The sequence below is a fragment of the Rissa tridactyla genome, chromosome 2 (assembly GCF_028500815.1).
Source record: "Rissa tridactyla isolate bRisTri1 chromosome 2, bRisTri1.patW.cur.20221130, whole genome shotgun sequence".
In the NCBI taxonomy this organism is placed as follows: Eukaryota; Metazoa; Chordata; class Aves; order Charadriiformes; family Laridae; genus Rissa; species Rissa tridactyla.
The window spans coordinates 66,662,614-66,679,930 of NC_071467.1; the positions used below are offsets into that span (position 1 = coordinate 66,662,614).

Consider the following 17,317-nt stretch of genomic DNA (forward strand, 5'->3'; position numbering starts at 1 on the left):
TAATAATTTGGCTAATTATTTCTAGCCAGGTATTAGATGTCTTAGTAAAACAGGACTACTGCTCCAAAACAGTCACTTGGGGTTTGCTTTCATTTTCTTAGTTATCAGAACAGCTCTCTCGTCACTGTTTTAGGAAAAAAAAAGGAAGTTTGGAAAGCAAAGTAGTTGAACATTATGAATGACCGAGGTGATGAAGAAAAGACACTTTTTTTTAATCGCAGGACAAGTTACTGGAAGGTATTTCTCAGCAATATTGTGCTGTTTTAACCACTGTAATTTCTCAAGGTTGCATCATCACAGAATACAACTATTTTTATATCCGAGTAAGAATATAGTAGCAGAAGTATGCACACATGCTGACCTTGGGCAGCTCACTTCAACGTACTTTGATTACTTAATTCTAATGGAATGTTTTTAATAGCATAAGCATGTCCACAGCAACTCCCAGAGGCGCTCATTTATGTTGTTATGAGCCAATAAAAGACATTTACTTAAATCTAAAAAAAAAATAAAAATTCTTGTTCATGTCATATGCTAAATTTAGGGTTTGCTCATACTTTCCAAAGAAAGTTGCTAGAATGTAAAAAAAAAAAAAAAAAAAAAGGATGCAAATATTCAGCCTAATGGCAAAGTATAAAAATAGGGTGTCAAAAATCAGATCAAGAGAAAAAAGGATATCTCATATCAAAAACATGTAACAAGATTAGAATTACTTTCAGGAAGTACTTACTACACCATTTATTTTAAATTAAATCCAGTAACTGACTATCAAAACAAATTCCATTTTGTTAATTCTGAATTATGACATTCACATGGATTACCTATAAGGGTTGAAAACAAGAAGCTGAAATAGTCCACATCATTCACTGAATTATCCTGCACTTGGCACTTCCAGCCTGCAAAGGATGATCTACACAAAACCAAGAGCAGTTTATTAAAAACCATATAATTAAGAATTCACAACCTACCTATACAATACAATCAGTTAGTATGACTAAATTGTTAATTTTAGCATTCCTGTTTCTAACTGCTGTTGTTAAAATAGCATTTTAAATAGCTTCAAAACCAGAACTTGCTCTTTTCAAGACAAGTAATATTGAACTTTGTACCCCTACATGGGCTTCGGTTGTTAAGTTGATTAAATTACTGAGATAGCAACTCTTCATAAATACAGGTATAACCTTTAATATAGTGACACAGTAAATTAAAATAGTTTTATTTCCCTTATTTGGTAAAAGTCATTATATTACAAAGCCGGGCTGTATTTTTCATTATGTCCGCTGCTTTTAATACAGCTCTTTACATGAACAACAGATCCCATGTAAAAGTAGTCTCAGCATCTATTTTAGAGTAGCTAAAGCTACTAAACACAGGACTAAATTAAAAACTGGCTCTGAGATTTAGAACACAAAAAGGAACAATATGCAAAGACAGGAGCAAACTCGTCAAAGCTGCCCGACACTTCCGTTTTTAAGGGCAAGCTGCAAGAAGAGGAGCACCAGCCTACTTTTGTTTCTCAAATTAAAAGCCGTATGTGCTTGTGGAAACTCGAAGCAAACATTGACCCCCTAACAGTAGCGTCTTGCCCATGTATCGGTGCAGAACCAGGAGAAAGCCAGGAGCTAGGAACAAGTACATCTCACACATGCCTTCCTCAAAAGGCCGCAGCTCAGGCCTACATCACATTATGCAAAAATGCATATTATTCAAATTTACTTGTATGCTGCTCTTGGCAGTTGCACTGCGGACTATGGATCTTTGCTGTAAGAGATTGCCACTTTCTGCTCTTACAGCCTCGCAAAATTTCAGAGCTTCTGAACTCAATTTTCCAAGCCAACTATCTGCCTCAAATCACCATTTTCCTTATTCTCTCCAGTAACAGCCAAAATGCCTTAGCTCATGTATAACAAAATTCTGGAAAGCCTGTTTTTCAGAAATTTTTTTACAGATCCATGATTTGAGAGCAAAAATATCAAGTTTGGAACACCTTTGTGCCAGGCACATGGATTTTGCCATGCCATGAAAATCCAGCCACAATGTTTCAGCATCCACAAAAATGACAGCTAGAACATGCACTGGTCTGGAGCTAGTCAAAAAGAAAGAAGGAAAAAAAAAAAAAACAAATCTGAATTTCAGAATTTCTTTAAATTATAAAGAAAATATTCAGGATTTAATCAGACTACCATGTAGGATAATTAATGTGGGGGGGAACAAGAAAATCACAGCCAGGTGAGAGAAAACAAAGAAAGGCTTTATTAAATAAAGCTCACTTCACATTGTATCCTTAATGGCAAATCCTTATTTCCAGGCATATTTCAGGTGACTTTGTGGTGCAGACAGCACTGCATGGTCCCTTCTAGTAACTAGGAGGCCTTCAGTCCTCCTCGGAGGCCTGGCTCACTGCTTCTTTTTCTTAACCTGTAGTCTCTCAATCTCTCTCCATTCGAAAGGCTGCCACTTGGCTGCCAACACTGAGTTCTCCTGAGACAAACACCCCTTGGCCTGCAATCTTCTCCCAGGAGAAGGGAGAATTTCTTCCCTCCTTCCAAGGAGGTCCAAGTCCGATTCATTGCAGCATCAAAGAGATTTCACACACACTCAACTAAACCAGCAAGAGGTCTTGCAACCTACTGACAGGACGAGGGGTAACGGTTTAAAACCGAAAGAAGGGAGATGTAGATGAGATTTCAGGAAGAAACATTTATTGTGAGGGTGGGTGAGGCACTGGAGCAGGTTGCCCAGAGAAGCTGTGGATGCCCCTTCCCCGGAAGTGTTCAAGGCCAGGCTGGATGGGGCTTTGAGCAACCTGGTCTAGTGGGAGATGTCCCTGCCTATGGCCATGGGTTGGAACTGGATGATCTTTAAGGTCACTTCTAACCTGAACCATTCTGTGATTTCCCCAGAGATTCTACACACGTGAATACTCACACAAGTATTACATGCACACACCAGAAGAGAGAATGAAGCCCATGTTCTCTTCAGCATGGGGGAAGAAGCTGCCTGAATCCAATGCAGAAAGACCACAAGTCAGATGTGAGGTCACTCATTATACCAAAAATAAGCATTGGGCACCATGAAGAAAGATTCAGGAGAATTTAGGACTTACTGGACACAGAAATTCAAACTGTGATGCAATCACTGAGCAAAATGGTGGGAATGCAAGAGGTTGGAAGATATACATCAGATGACAAGCTGCAAAGGGAATCAGGGAAATGTGAAAATAAAAAAAAAATATCTTGAGCAGGAAGACAGAAACATGGAAAGGACTTGTGATAGCCCAAGTTCAGGGAGTAGGGACTTGCATGACAAAGCCAGTCAGAATCTGGTTTAAAATAATAAAATATAAAAATATTTTTCCATGCAAGAGTTAGCAGACGTGTCAAATTCCTCATAAGAGGACCGGTGGATGCAAGAATTTTAGATGACCTCCAGAAGAGCCTGAACAAAACCTCAGATTCACTGCAGGCTAGCAAACACATGAACTGCAATAGGTTCAGGAGATCCCTGGACAAGAAAAATGATTCTGAAGCTTAATGCTAAATGTCTGGAAATTATTCAAACAGTTCAGAGGCTTTGTTTTTCTACCCACACTTGACTATCTGCACACTCGCAAAACAGGACAAGCATTTTAAGCATCCTAACAGCATGCCAAGCTGTCACTGATGTAGACGCAAGAGGAAGTGGAGAGAATCGCTCCTGTTCTGCCCCAGGAACATGGAGGTAGCAAAAGAGGCAAACCCTTGACAGAGCTATAAAATGGTTTTAAGAGACTCATCTACAAGCAGAGCTGCACTGAGACACACGCACACAAAACCAAGATCCCCAAATTCACTTACAGTTTACTTTTTTTAAAAAAGTCAAAGCTATTATATACATAAAAGAAGCCTCAATGTTAAAGAGCATTAAGGTTAAAAATAATCTAGCACTCAATTTAGAAAGTGACAGAGAAAGTTGCCTATAATCGTCAGCTTGGCCTCTGTGCATATGTCTTAGAGTACGATAATATTATGTATCATTTTCTCTAAAACAATGCCTTATACAAATCATGGATGAAGGGATCAATCAGGATTACCCAATGAAGGACAACACAACCTGACCTGTTCTTGCCTTATTTATTGCATCATCCATAACATGCACAGTGTATGAGGCACAAGACGGTTAAAAAAAAGTAGAAAAAAAGATTAGCTCACAAATTCAGGTAAACAAATAGGTTTACGCATTATCCTGGACCACGCTCCTATCTGTATTGCAGTGGTTCTATGAGACACTAGATAAATAACTTTTTTTAATCAGAGGACAGGAAGTCTGTGGTAACACGCTTCTCTGAGGACCATCGGATAAGGTATTAACTTACGTTTAGAATAGAAAAAGACCACATTATTCATAGTGGAGGCTTCTTTCTTCCTTTCCTTCTGCTAGTTATCACTAGCCCTGCAACAGTTCAAGAGTGAGTAAAAGACTAAAAGGGCAGTAATAGCTGTGGAGCAATACACCTTCAAATATCTTAAAGAGCAGCACATAGACTCTGATCTCTACCGCTCCACTTACATTGAAATTGAAGTCAATCCTTCACTTTCAAGATAGAAAATGATAAATATTCTGAAAAATCAGTTCCTAAATGTTTCATGCTGAATTCCTAGAGTTGGCAGGTACTTCTATGTTTCACTTTTTCCTTGCCTCTGTTCCTCATCTCAGAAGTTGGGAAAAATATCACTTCCTCTTCCCCTACAGCTGTGAAAAATACTTCAGCACAACACAAAGTCCCATGGCAGGGGGGGAATGACTTTGTTTTCCAACTGGGACATAATACAATAGAAAAATCATGAAGCCTTCTACTGAAACAACAGGGAGAAATCATAACACTATGTAAACACTCCTCCAGTGAGCATGATGTGCTCAGCACACAATGGAATATGGAAAAATAACATGAGACCATGTAATCAGAGACTAGATAAGGATCTCAATGCATCATAACAAATTAAGACCAAGACCAACGTCTTTCTAATACTACAAATACAAGCAGAACAGCATTACAGCCTAGAAAAAGTTTGTTTAAATACAAGTCTAACCAGCTATCAATACCTCAAGTACCTTAGAACCCAAAGGACTCTAATGCAGTTAAAGCCACTCAGTTTTGAGGTTTGCATTAAAGGACATCAGAAATAAGAACACAGAACAAAAGAAATCCAATTCTAGAACAGATGTTGGTATACCACAAACACATTACAAAAATCTTAGTTTAATATATTAACACTACCACAGATAATCAAAAACTATGTGCACTTTTAAAATGTTTTCAAAACGCTTGTAAGTTACGTTAGACATTTAACTAAAAAAAAAAAAGATCTGATTTATAGGTGGGCGACAGGTAATAAGCATATTATAATCTCCCTTTTTGAATAAATTTTTACTGACAATGGGAACCTGTTATCAAATTGCATATGAGTGAGACCTCTCCAGTCAGCTAGTCCAAACCCACATTAACTATGATGAATTATGTGCTGTAATTTCCATAAGGTTACCCGCTCTCCACCAGAACCTCTCTGCTGAGGTTTAGAATTGCACCTTTAGGTAACCTGCTCTGTATGCCAAATAGTATTAAAAGAAAAGCTGAATCTAATTAACTTAAAAAAAAAAAAATCATTGCTTCTCTTGCAATTAGCATAGCAAATACTTCTCAGTCACAGCAACTGTGCAATGCATTCCTTTTATCGCTTGCTGCTAACTTTTTTTTTTTTTTTTTTAACTCCAGCCAGACCTTGCGACTTTTGTTCACTGTTGTTATTTTCAGGTTGGGCTGTATCACACAGTTGCAAAATAAAACAACTGCAGTTTGTGCACAAGTGGTTTTTTTCTCAACTGCAGACAATTATCTCTGTGCTTCCTGACCTAAACTAGCTACAAATTGAACTCTGGTTCAGGTTTAAGGTGCTGGTTTTGACTTAGGCAGTCATAAGGAGTCTTGGGGTAATTTAGAGGTCTCTGGTAGAAGAACTATAATGAACCTTGCTGCAGTTATTTTAGAAATTATCCTTCCACTTGCTCTCCTGTAAAACACACTGCTCAAACTACAACTCAGACAGCAGTGCACCTACCAAGCACGGCAAATTTTTGTACAGAATTTGGGTTAGGGTTTTTTTCTGTTTAGTAATAAAATTGAAAAAAGTGCAATGAATCTCAAAAAAAAAGCTCAGTCTTCACGTATTTTTAAAGTAAAACAAGGAAAAGCAAATGCAAAATTCCCAGTTCCTCTGAGGCACTGATACTATCACCCTTTTGTTCCTAAATGTGAGGGTTACAGAACTCAAGAAGTGTAAGATCAAGGGTTTTCTGTTCAAGGAAAATAAAATCCAATTCTTTCACTCTCCAGGAAAGCCCTTCCACCGCCATAACAGAGAATATCCCAGCACAGGGTGTTTCTGAAGCTTTACAGAATTATTTAAACACTTGCAAGAGAACAGCCTGAGAAACCTAACTTAACATAGACTGTAGTAGGTGATCCCATTTTAAATGTATTTTATCAACCACTGATCACAGATTTAAACCAAGGCATCTCACAATTGTTTCTTTAATTCTAGGTTACAAAATCATTCTAAAAGGAGCTTCCCCTCTATTTCTTCCACTGATACTTCTGTTCTGTCCAGAACATGTAAATATTCAGCCACCAGCTGATTCACTTATTTCCTGAAAAAAACTAATTGCATTCCAGGCCTCAACTCAGTGAAAATTTAATAAAATTAATACAATTTATTTATATATTATTAAATTAAGTACACCTCCTCAAAATAGTTCAATGACTAAGTCACTGTGTTAGGAAATACAAAATCAACCTCCCCTTCAGATGAAGGCAAGGAACCTAGATTTTCTGCATCCTCAGCAAGTGCTTTAACCACCGAGATACTACTAATAAATTGTCCTTCAGACACATCAGGAGCAGAAAACTTCCCAAGATTCTGTATACCCAGCAGACAACCAGTGCATGAGAACGGCACTCAGGTAAGATAAGGCTATAGCACAGAAGCTACAGCAATTCTGCCCACCTGTGATCATCGGAGAAGAAACCGTGCTGGTTCCCATTGCAGAATGACTCTCCAAGAAGACCTGTTGTAACTTCAAGCAGCTGCACAACATATTATGGAACCAAACAAAACAGAAGGGAATTACCAAGATGAGATGGCATTCACCATGCAAAGGAGCTCCAAGGGAAGGCAAGGATGAACTGAACTACTAGCAGCTGTGAGCAACCTGCCATCTGAGAACTTCCCTGACACCTACAGGCTGTGGAGTGGCAAATGTGATGATGTTTTTTGGGCATGCTCATTTGTTTTTAAAAAAAAGTTCCACATAAATAAGGTCTGTAATTTTCATGCCTGCACTAGGCAAATTAATACACACTATAACAATGGATAAAATTAGCCGACACATGAATACCTATGACGTGCTTGGGAACAGACAGAATGGTTTCTGAAAAAAGAACTTTTGCCTTACATATCTCTTAGAAATCTTTACAAGGGGAAGGTGCACATGAATACGGAAGATCCTGTAATACTTAGGAAAAAGAATTCTAGAAAACTAAGCAGCCACAGTGTAGGAAAAGGTCCTTACATCAAGGTGTAACTGGTTTAAAAGTAGGAAGTGGTGGGCCTAACTACCTGATCAGCTCATACAGTGGAAGACACACATCACTGGAGGTTCACAAGATCTCTGCTGGCGCTGGGCTGTACAGCCTATTCAGGAACAACTCAGAGAGATAAAGTCCACTAGCAACATTCATGTTATTTAGCATGCCCAAGTACTTAGTATAGCAGCATGCAGCTAATCAAGTCTACCCTGTCTTCTTTTTTTTCTTGCCAAAGCTATTCAGTCAGTTCATCTACCTACAGTCTGAAAATGACACACCACCACCTTCCAGATGCATGTTCTGTAGTTCTGCAGCTCATCAGGATACAGCTGAGCAGCTCTTTTAGCCTATCCAGGAGTTCAGTTAAGGCCACAGAAATGCAAGAAGCAGAGTAAAGTGGTTCTTCCACAACAGCCAGAATAACGACATCGTGACCAAGGATCATAACGAAGTTGTTTCCACTGCATGAAACAGGCCAGAGTTCTTACACAACTCAGGTCCACAGAGATGTGTAGGACAATACCCCTTATCACTTGTGAATCTTCCACTGCGATAAACCGGGCACTGTGTTAAGAAAAAGTCTTTACTGATCCACAGAAAGGGAGTAAAGAAAACCTTTCCTTTTTCTTTCGGCTTCCTATTTTTGCGACCTGTGCCATCTCTGACCTCTCAACACAGTGAGTCTAATATCAGCCCAGAAAGTTTATCTATCAAGACAAAACTATTCAGCTACTGATCAGTACTCATCAGGAGCAGGAGACTTCCACAGAGATACGGCAGCATCCTTCTCTGGAGCTAAGAGGACTCCATTCAAATTCTTCATCACACTGCTCGGGGCTCACTGTCTGAGCCCAGAAACACCACTCTGCTGAATAAATCCACACGAGGACAACACTGGACAGATAGGTCTTCTAGCCAGCCTCCTCATAGGACGGTTATGAACATCTCACGTTTTACATAGACACCAAGCTATGTTACTAGTAGCAGCGCTGTCTAACAACCAATCAAAATGGTGCTTACAAGTAAAAATACCTGTGAACTATCAGGTAATGGAACAATTATAGAATTAGCTATTCTGGAGAGCTTGGCAAGTATGATACAATGCATCCCAAACACTCCCCGTTCTCACTCTCGGAACTGTGTGTGTATAAAGAACAATGTACCAAAACCACGTGCAAGGACCATACTAGGACTATTGTACCTCTATGGAAGAAAAATATAATACATTTTCCCCCAGTGTAGGCATGTACTTGCACTACTGTACAATATGTTCTTTTAAAATACTAAAAAGCCCTGTGCCAGTATTTATCTCAGCTTTGGCATAGCTTATTCTTGTTTAGCTTTGATGAAAATTAATTTCTGTCAAATTGAAATGCAACTGCTTGCAACTGCAATGGAGTATAAACTCAGGTTCCTGCATCAACTTAATCAAATCAGTTCCATGTTACATTGTTAACGAGGATCAGCACTCTCAATTTTCATACCAGCTCTTGCAGAGATAGGAAACCAACTGCCACAAACTGACGTTGAAACCATTAAAAAAAATTAAAATAAATTTAAAATTTTGACTCTTTGAGTGCTTCTCCAACCCTGTACCCACCTCATCATTCACACCAGAACATAAACTCGGACAGCAAGGGAAGAGTTTTTATCTTCCTTTTCCTCTAACACATTATCATACATAGGCAACGGTTTGTTAGTGTGTGTTTTTTGTTTTAACTTTCATTATCTCTTTTGAAGGATCAAGTGTTTCCATTTGAAGATGTGGCAAAATACAACAAACATCTGCAAGGAATTACCAGGGGTTTGGGGAAAAATATGAACCCTATTTTAAGAAAACAACAATTTGAGCTTTGCATTGTTAAAAGTAAGCCTGTCAGCTACTCATTTGCTCCACAGTTGCAAAGGTTGTCTGGAGAAAAGAATTGCTTACACATTATAAATGAGAGCACAAATCAGAAGAAACATTCACTAATGAGCAAACGGCATTTACTGACTGGTGCAATTGTAAGTGGAGCAACATAATTCTTTTCGCCTTGGTTAGGAATATCAAACAACAAACAGCCACCTGGGGACAAATATAAAGGGACGTGTCCTTAAACACAAGCTTAGCCTCCTCCCTCTCCCAAGTCCTACACCTTCACATGACAATGAGCAAGGAAAAGGAAATTTGCTGACCAGATGTGGATGAAGGAATGCACCACAACCCACCTTGGGATCTGATTCTCAAGAACTGTGGATCCTTTTTGATCTTGCAGCACTGAAAGCAGATCAATCTTTTACCCTTTAATCTTAGCGGCACTCAGACAGGGAAATGCCAGCATTTTGAAAGCACACTTTTTAGTTTATATTCCATACTGCCTTAAGTATTTTTATTACCTTTTTCATACTTTCCTCCATTTTTTGGTCTAAATTCACGGTGTGAAAATACAGCCAGAAAAAGCACTTCACAGTGAGCACAGACCTTGCTATTCTTACATCTTTCTTGGTAAACCATTCATTATTATGACACCTTCCTACACCTGTACACTTTTCGACTTCCTCTCCAAGGTCTATTGAGTTGACTTTCCATGTATGATCTGTAATGACTTACAAGCGGAATTTATCTTTTTTTTTTTTCTTTTTAATAAGAACTTAGCTTATTTTGGTAAAATTAATTTTATTTATGTTTTCGTTTTTTTAAAACGTACACTGTTCTGAAATCTTTTCTACACTTCCTTTGTATGGGAATTACCGTATTCAGTTGTGCTATCAGTGTTGTTATTCACAATAACACGTTACAGAATCCTCACTAGCTTGCAAATACTTTTTGGGAATATAATGTTTTTCTTGTCTACAATAATGCATTCAGTAAGCATTTAATGTAGTAGTATACAGGTTCTCTGTTACGTACATTTTGCATTCTCACTGTGCCTCCCGAAGCTCTACCGTTAGAGGTTGCAGATCACATAACTAAGATGACTAAATAAAGTAAAAGCAGTATTTACTTACAAAGGAAGTATCTATAGAAAACTTTAAACTCTTACCATGACCCTAAGACATCTCTGAATAGTATATTTGGAGACACAGAATTTTACATCTTATACCAAACAGACATTAAAATGTCCATCCCAGTTCTTTCTAAACACCAGATTCCTGAGGTCAGCAGGAACCAACAAGCATGCCTGGCTGCTCAATGAGACACCAGCTGAACTCCCTCATTACTGTCTGGAAAGCAACAGAACCTTTTAAAGGCACTACCTCTTAAGGCAAGAGTCCATTTACGGTTACGAGAAGCAGAATGCAAGTTACCCCCAGAGTTATCTCAAACCTGTGAGCACTAGGAACTCCCACACAATTTATGTCTCACTGGGAGCGAGCACTCAGCTTTTATTTATACGGTCCTCACCCTTCTCCTTTTCTGCAGCAACAGAAACAACTCTCTGTGAGACCCCAGCAGGGAAAGAGACCCACAATAATAAGAATTGCTTTTGAAGCCATTGGAAATCTCATTTATGGACACTCTACTTCAAGAGAGAAATGCCATAAATTAACTCCCATTGTTTTTTATCTCGGCAGTGAAATATTATCTGTCCAATTATCCATTACAGTGAAATAACTTCCAGACACACTATTCCAATGGATAAAAAATTCTAAAAAAATCGTAACTATTATGCATAAGGCACACAAATAAATTGTGTTAATGTAATTAGCTGAATAAAGGCACATAAATAAATTGCATTTATGTAATTACACCGAATAGGTTTTCCTTCTTTGTAGCTCAAGACATATTAAGAGGAGACAGAGAACTTCTCCCGTAAAATCAGCAATCTAACTTCCTAGTCTATACATTTGATCACAATCTCATAATCTGCATTTCTTAATCCCTATTTCATAGAATAGAATACATCACAGTAAATACTCAGGTTATATATTAATCACCTTAAGTATCCTACCTTATACAAAAGAGAAGAAAAAAAAAAAGAGAAATCTGTTTGCAAAAATATCTGCCATTCAATCACCACAAAGTCACTAAGAAGTAGCAAACAAAACATTGAGTTTAACAAACGGTGACAAACTGTTATTCTTCTGCAACTGTCAACAGTACAGATTTTGGTTTGTAAACAGCAGACCTCCCTTTTGTCAGACAAACAAGACAATCTACCATATAATACAAGAAGGTGAGTTTACATTTTATATGTTTCCATATTTGAGGAAAAGATTTCCCTCAAAGCCAGTCTTCCAAGAAGTACTCAAAAAATAAGCACGTGCCTCACTAGTCCTTCAAAAACCATTCTGAAGTAACCCATGTGCCCTACAAATGTAGAAACTAGACATAGAGGGATTACACCAAAAATTCTTTCCAGCTCTACCTGTAATTCTGCTAAAGTTTATGACCTTAATCCCAACTAGACCATCAACAATTAATAAATTTCTTCACCTCCTATAGAGAATTGTCTACCTGTCCATATCCACACCCTCAAGGAATCACCAGAAGTCCACCATCAAGATGATGTTAAGACTGGAATTTCAAACCAGAGGTCCACTCATGCCAAACGTTACATATTCCTACCCAACAATTTAACCATTCATCTTTAATTAGCAGAGAAGTACTATTTGAGTATTTACCAGTTATTCCAATAAATCATGAATTAAAAATAAATACTGAAGTTAATTTGTTTAGAAATGTGGCATGCTGCATCAAAATAAATGGTTCCTCTCAATATATTAATCTAAGCAGTACCACCTAAAGACCACAGAAAAATCGATCCAGTAGATTTGATGCAAAGACTTTCTAAAATATTTCCTACACCTTTCCATTTGTCTCCGTAAATTCAAGATCATCAGAGGCTTAAATCAGAGGCCAACTCAGAGAACTCCTCTCCTTCCAAGGAGCCACTACCTCTCGTTTCTCTCAGTCTGAAGTCATAGAATGTTCGCTCACGTTGCTCCACACCTTTCCTCACCTGATTGTGTATGAACAGGAGCAGCGAGAAAGATTTATGCCTCAAAACCCGGTCATGCTTCCACCTCTCAAAACTTCGCCTGACTGGATTTATTGAAGTTACATACATCTCAGGTCCCATACAGCGGGCACAGGGCAGGCACTAGAGGAGAAGAGCAGGGAAATTAAGCTGTCTTAAAACACAGCTTCTGTCTTACAACACCTTCTGTCCCTCAGCTTCACCTGAAACTCATGCACTGTAGCTGCCCCAGTGACCCAAACAGCAGCAACGCCTGTTCCTTGGCACAGAGATCAATTAGCATAAACCTGGCCACATTCACACCAGCATCCAAAACGGGTGGCTGCTTTTCAGCTTTCTTTTCAGAATGAACAGTCCTCAGCCTGTGCTAACTGGTAAAGCTTCAGTGAATATAGACCCAAAGCATGACAGGAACCATCCTAATTATTTAGCATTATAGATAACCACCATCCCAGGCTCAGAAGCCTTCCCATTATATATGGAAATACTGTCAACATCACCTTCATTCTCAGCACACAGAGCCCACTGTGGCTCACTTGATGGGCTCCTGCAGACCACCTGGCTATTCGTCTCACCATTGCAAAAATAAGAACTGAAAACTATTGAATGTCTTCAAAATTCATTTCTAACCAGCAAAAAATTCTAAAAGTTACAACGCAGTAATTATAATTTAATGTTATAGCCTGATATCATTGCAGGAATATGGCTTAAGCCATCTGGATAGATTTACTATCTACTTTTATAGTTTACACACACACAAAAGCTATGAGTTTCTTGAGTTTATAATGATTGTTCCTAGAATAACTGCAACAGTCTTATTATCATCCATATGTACTCATGAAATCCACCTTAACATAGCTCCTCTCTAGCAAGTATACATGGGTATGTATGTGCATTCTCAGATGCATGTAAAAACATACATGCTCTGCCAGACAAGAATAATGCAGAAATAAAGGCTTTTAAAGAAATTAAAAACAATTAACCAATACAGCAGTGAGCCTCTGACGCTACTGAATGCAATCTATTTAAAGCACGACAGATAAGCAGGTGGCGTAGAAGAAAAGAAATTTATAAAAACTCCCCCCTCACCAAATAGAACATGAATGTATGGAAGAAAAACAGTGCCACCTACTGACAACATCGGTTTTACTCATAAGTTATGTCTCCCCATGGACTGATTTGTATCAGTTTCTCTATGCAAAACTATCATAATCTTTACCTACAGGAAGTGTCCCATGAACCAGGTTGTGGCGCAGAATTGTGAAACGATATACATTTTTGTATAGCACCATTCATTTAAAAAACTTGCATGTTTAACTGCAAGCATCACAAGAGCTGTCAATGATTACCAGAAGTTACCTAGTTCCTCTATTTCCTTTAAGGCTGTACTTTTGCCATCCATGATACGCTTTTGTCCAACCTGATTTTAAGTATCTCCAGTGAAGTATATTTATACCCCTTTCCTACACAGCCTATGTATGTACATATGTATGTATTACTACTTTCAGAAAATTTTGCTAGCAAACCATATGTTTTTCTGACATTTAAAGTCTATATTCCTAATCCTGCTAAAACTGTGTTCTCTCATTCCTCTTCAACGGCCTTTTACACATAGGGTTCCCCCTCCCTCCCAGCCTTATTTGCTTAACAATGACAATTTGTCAGTCATTCTCCATTATCACAATTTACAGATTATCATTCTTTGTCTGCTCTGCTTTGAACTAATCCAGTTTGTCCACATCATCATCCAAAAGCAAGCCACAAAACTGAACACAATAATCAAGTGTGGCTTTTCTGATGATAAGAGCTGGAAAATTAGTTCACGTATCCTGCGTGCAATGACAGGTGGTGAAGGTTATAAAACCCAGCCAAAGTTCAGGTCTAGAAAACCTATTGTTCCCTTAACCGTACTACTTCTTTTCCCAAGGAAAAAGATATATCAGACTCCTCTGTTCTTGAGAAGTTAATATTGTTATTTACTCTTACTGTCTTTACATGCTTAAGTTATCAAAGCTTTTTTTTTTTTTTTTGACATCCCTGTCAGCAGCCACTAACATTTCTGACATCATCTTGGTTCTCTAATTCTTTAAGGCATCCTAGGATGAAGTTTTTATGATTAAAAAAAAAAATCTATGATCATGACAATAAGAAAAAAAAGCAGTCACAAAATTTCACCTATATATTAAGAAGCTGAGCCACAGCTGAAAAAGGTGTCATCAATAAGCCCTTTAAAACTTGTACTACAAGTTTTTAAGTTAGTTGCACAGGTGAGAAAGGATTTCCAATGCTGTTGCACTTTGTCTATAAAAGACATGTTTCGATCTTTCCGAGGACTTGCATTATTTTCAGATGTGTTCCTACAGAAAACTGATCGAGTTTCTGTTTTTAACGCTGAATCCTCCCAGTGAAGTGGGAACAGCCTTATCAAAGAAAAACAACACTCAGCAAAGAGTAATATTTTTTTTTTTCCCAGTTTCATCAAAACTTGTAACCTTCCAGAAAGGAGGACTGTTATAGCTTATCAATACAAGAAACTGCATTAGCACAACTACATTAGTACTTTTTTTTCATCTAGTTATTTCAGATTGACTTCTTGGGTAGATAATGCACAATATTTGAATCCAACTTAAGTTTAAAACATGTTCCAAATGACATTAAGTTAAAAATCAAAATACTTTCTTTGCACATTTGAAAAACAAAAGTTGCTCCTCCTTCTCTGTTGTCAAGATGTAACCTTTTTGGTAAGAACACCACCCTCCAGCTGCCTCTTGCATCTTCTGCCACAAGGACCAAATACCCACAGCCCACCTGCAGCCTTGATAAACTTTAGAAAACAGTTACAGTATTACTGTAAAAATATCCCACATTTAAAATCTAATAAGATCTACTAACAAAATAAGCCCCTCAGTGCTTATGACTGTATTTGATTCAGTTAGAGTCTGAATTTCTGAAATATGGCCAAAAAAAAATTTTTTTTTTTAATAAAATTTGAGGTACACCTTCCCAAAACTAGACAGAATTTCATTTTTATAGTAATACATTATATATAGTATATTATAAGTTTCATCACCACCGCTTCCTATCTTAGTTACCTTATTCACATGTTACACAGCTAACATTAACAGATTTGTATTTGACAGTACACTGCATTGTGTCATATTTTAAGTAAAAAAAGTTAAAGTTCCAAAAAGCATTAAGAAAAAAAAATTTTAAGCATAAATCAAATAAGCTAAATTCCTGCTTATTTATCCAAGGTTAAATAATATTGAACAACGGAGAAAAGCCAGTATAGTTTTTCCAGAGGCAGCTAAGCAAAACACCCTTGTGAAATCCTAGCAAGCCTCCCACTCACTTCAGTGGAACAGCGACCTCTCTTCCTGACTTTACAGGCAAACCTACCCTCTTTCAAGCCAGGACAAAAAAAACCAAACAAGAGCGTGAATAATTTCTAACAAGACACGTGCCTAGCAACTGTGATTTGGCTATTCAACTGTGGTAATTATAGGAAAAATGAGTTTTAAAAATCTGAAAGAAAGCAGAAAATGAGAATACACACTGGTTGGTCCTTTTTCACTGCAAACAGTGTCAGGTCAAATTATTTATGATGGAAAGCTGCAATCAGTGGCTGAACAAAGACCACCGATAATGATGATCTGGGTAGAGGGTGCCCAATATCGTATAGCCTTACAGGTAACTGTAAGGCCTTTCAGTACTGAAAGGGGGACAGAAGAGATGGGGACAAACTTTTTAGGAGCGACTGTAGCAATAAGACAAGGGGTAATGGCTTTAAACTAAAAGAGGGTAGATTTAGACTAGATATAAACGAAGAATTTTTTTACCATGAGGGTGGTAAGACACTGGCACAGGTTGCCCAGAGAGGTGGTAGATTCCCCATCCCTGGAACCAATTCAAGGTCAGGTTGGACAGAGCTCTGAGCAACCTGATCTAGTTGAAGATGTCCCTGCTCATTGCAGGGCTGGACTAGGTGACCTTTAAAGGTCCCTTCCAACCCAAACTATTCTATGATTCTGTTATCAAGCACTGGAGAAAAATCGGTCAGTGTAAAAACAGTTGAAGCGAAAGGCTAGAAGTACAGTCTGATGGAAGCATTAACATTCTTCACAATGCCAATTCTTGCACACTGTACTGATTTTTTTGTGCAAGCCAGTAACAGAGTTCACAATTAATGAACAAGAGTTCACTTTTTAAGAAAACAAACAAACAGACCAACAAAAAAAAAGTAAAGTAAGATGCCGGCTGGGCACTGTTACCTCATGTGCAGTATCCCGATGAGCGTGGCAGCCAGGTCGGAGGACATCCTGCCCATGATGCAGCAGCGGCTGAGGCAGGCGAGCAGGCTGGCGGGCAGGCAGGGCAGGAAGTACACCAGCTGCACCAGCCGCCGCTGGGCCTCCGCCGGCAGCAGCACCAGTGCGCCTTCCAGCGGATCTAACGGCACATGGACAGGCAATCAACACTCCGATTATCCCTATTCATTTTTAAAATTACAAAACTGTTGTGCTTGGTAACAATTACACGGCCTAAGTGCCTCGTGTAAAACAATCCTGCAGGGACCCTACTCTTTTCTAACTACTCTTACCTAGTTAAGAGCCTACAGCACTTCCTGAAGGGAGGACAATATAACTAAGAGGGGCAAACAAACAACAAAAAAACCCCCAAGAAGTAATACTACCAGAAGCAGACGCACAAAAACTGAAGCTTCTAGTCTGTC

General features: G+C 38.4%; 1 protein-coding gene across 8 annotated transcripts in view; it reads right to left on the reverse strand.

The window, feature by feature from the left end:
• The window catches only part of TEX10 (testis expressed 10), a 60,232-nt gene that overhangs the window by 17,382 nt on the left and 25,533 nt on the right, over positions 1 to 17,317 (reverse strand). For 7 of the 8 annotated variants that reach the window (XM_054190250.1, XM_054190254.1, XM_054190253.1 and 4 more), the window contains 3 exons: positions 16,857 to 17,034; positions 1,988 to 2,086; positions 822 to 910 (listed from right to left, as the gene is read on the reverse strand). In XM_054190250.1, coding sequence (XP_054046225.1) covers positions 822 to 910; positions 1,988 to 2,086; positions 16,857 to 17,034 — 366 coding nt within the window. The remainder of the gene's footprint in view (positions 1 to 821; positions 911 to 1,987; positions 2,087 to 16,856; positions 17,035 to 17,317) is intronic. The other variant, XM_054190255.1, reaches the window with a different exon arrangement.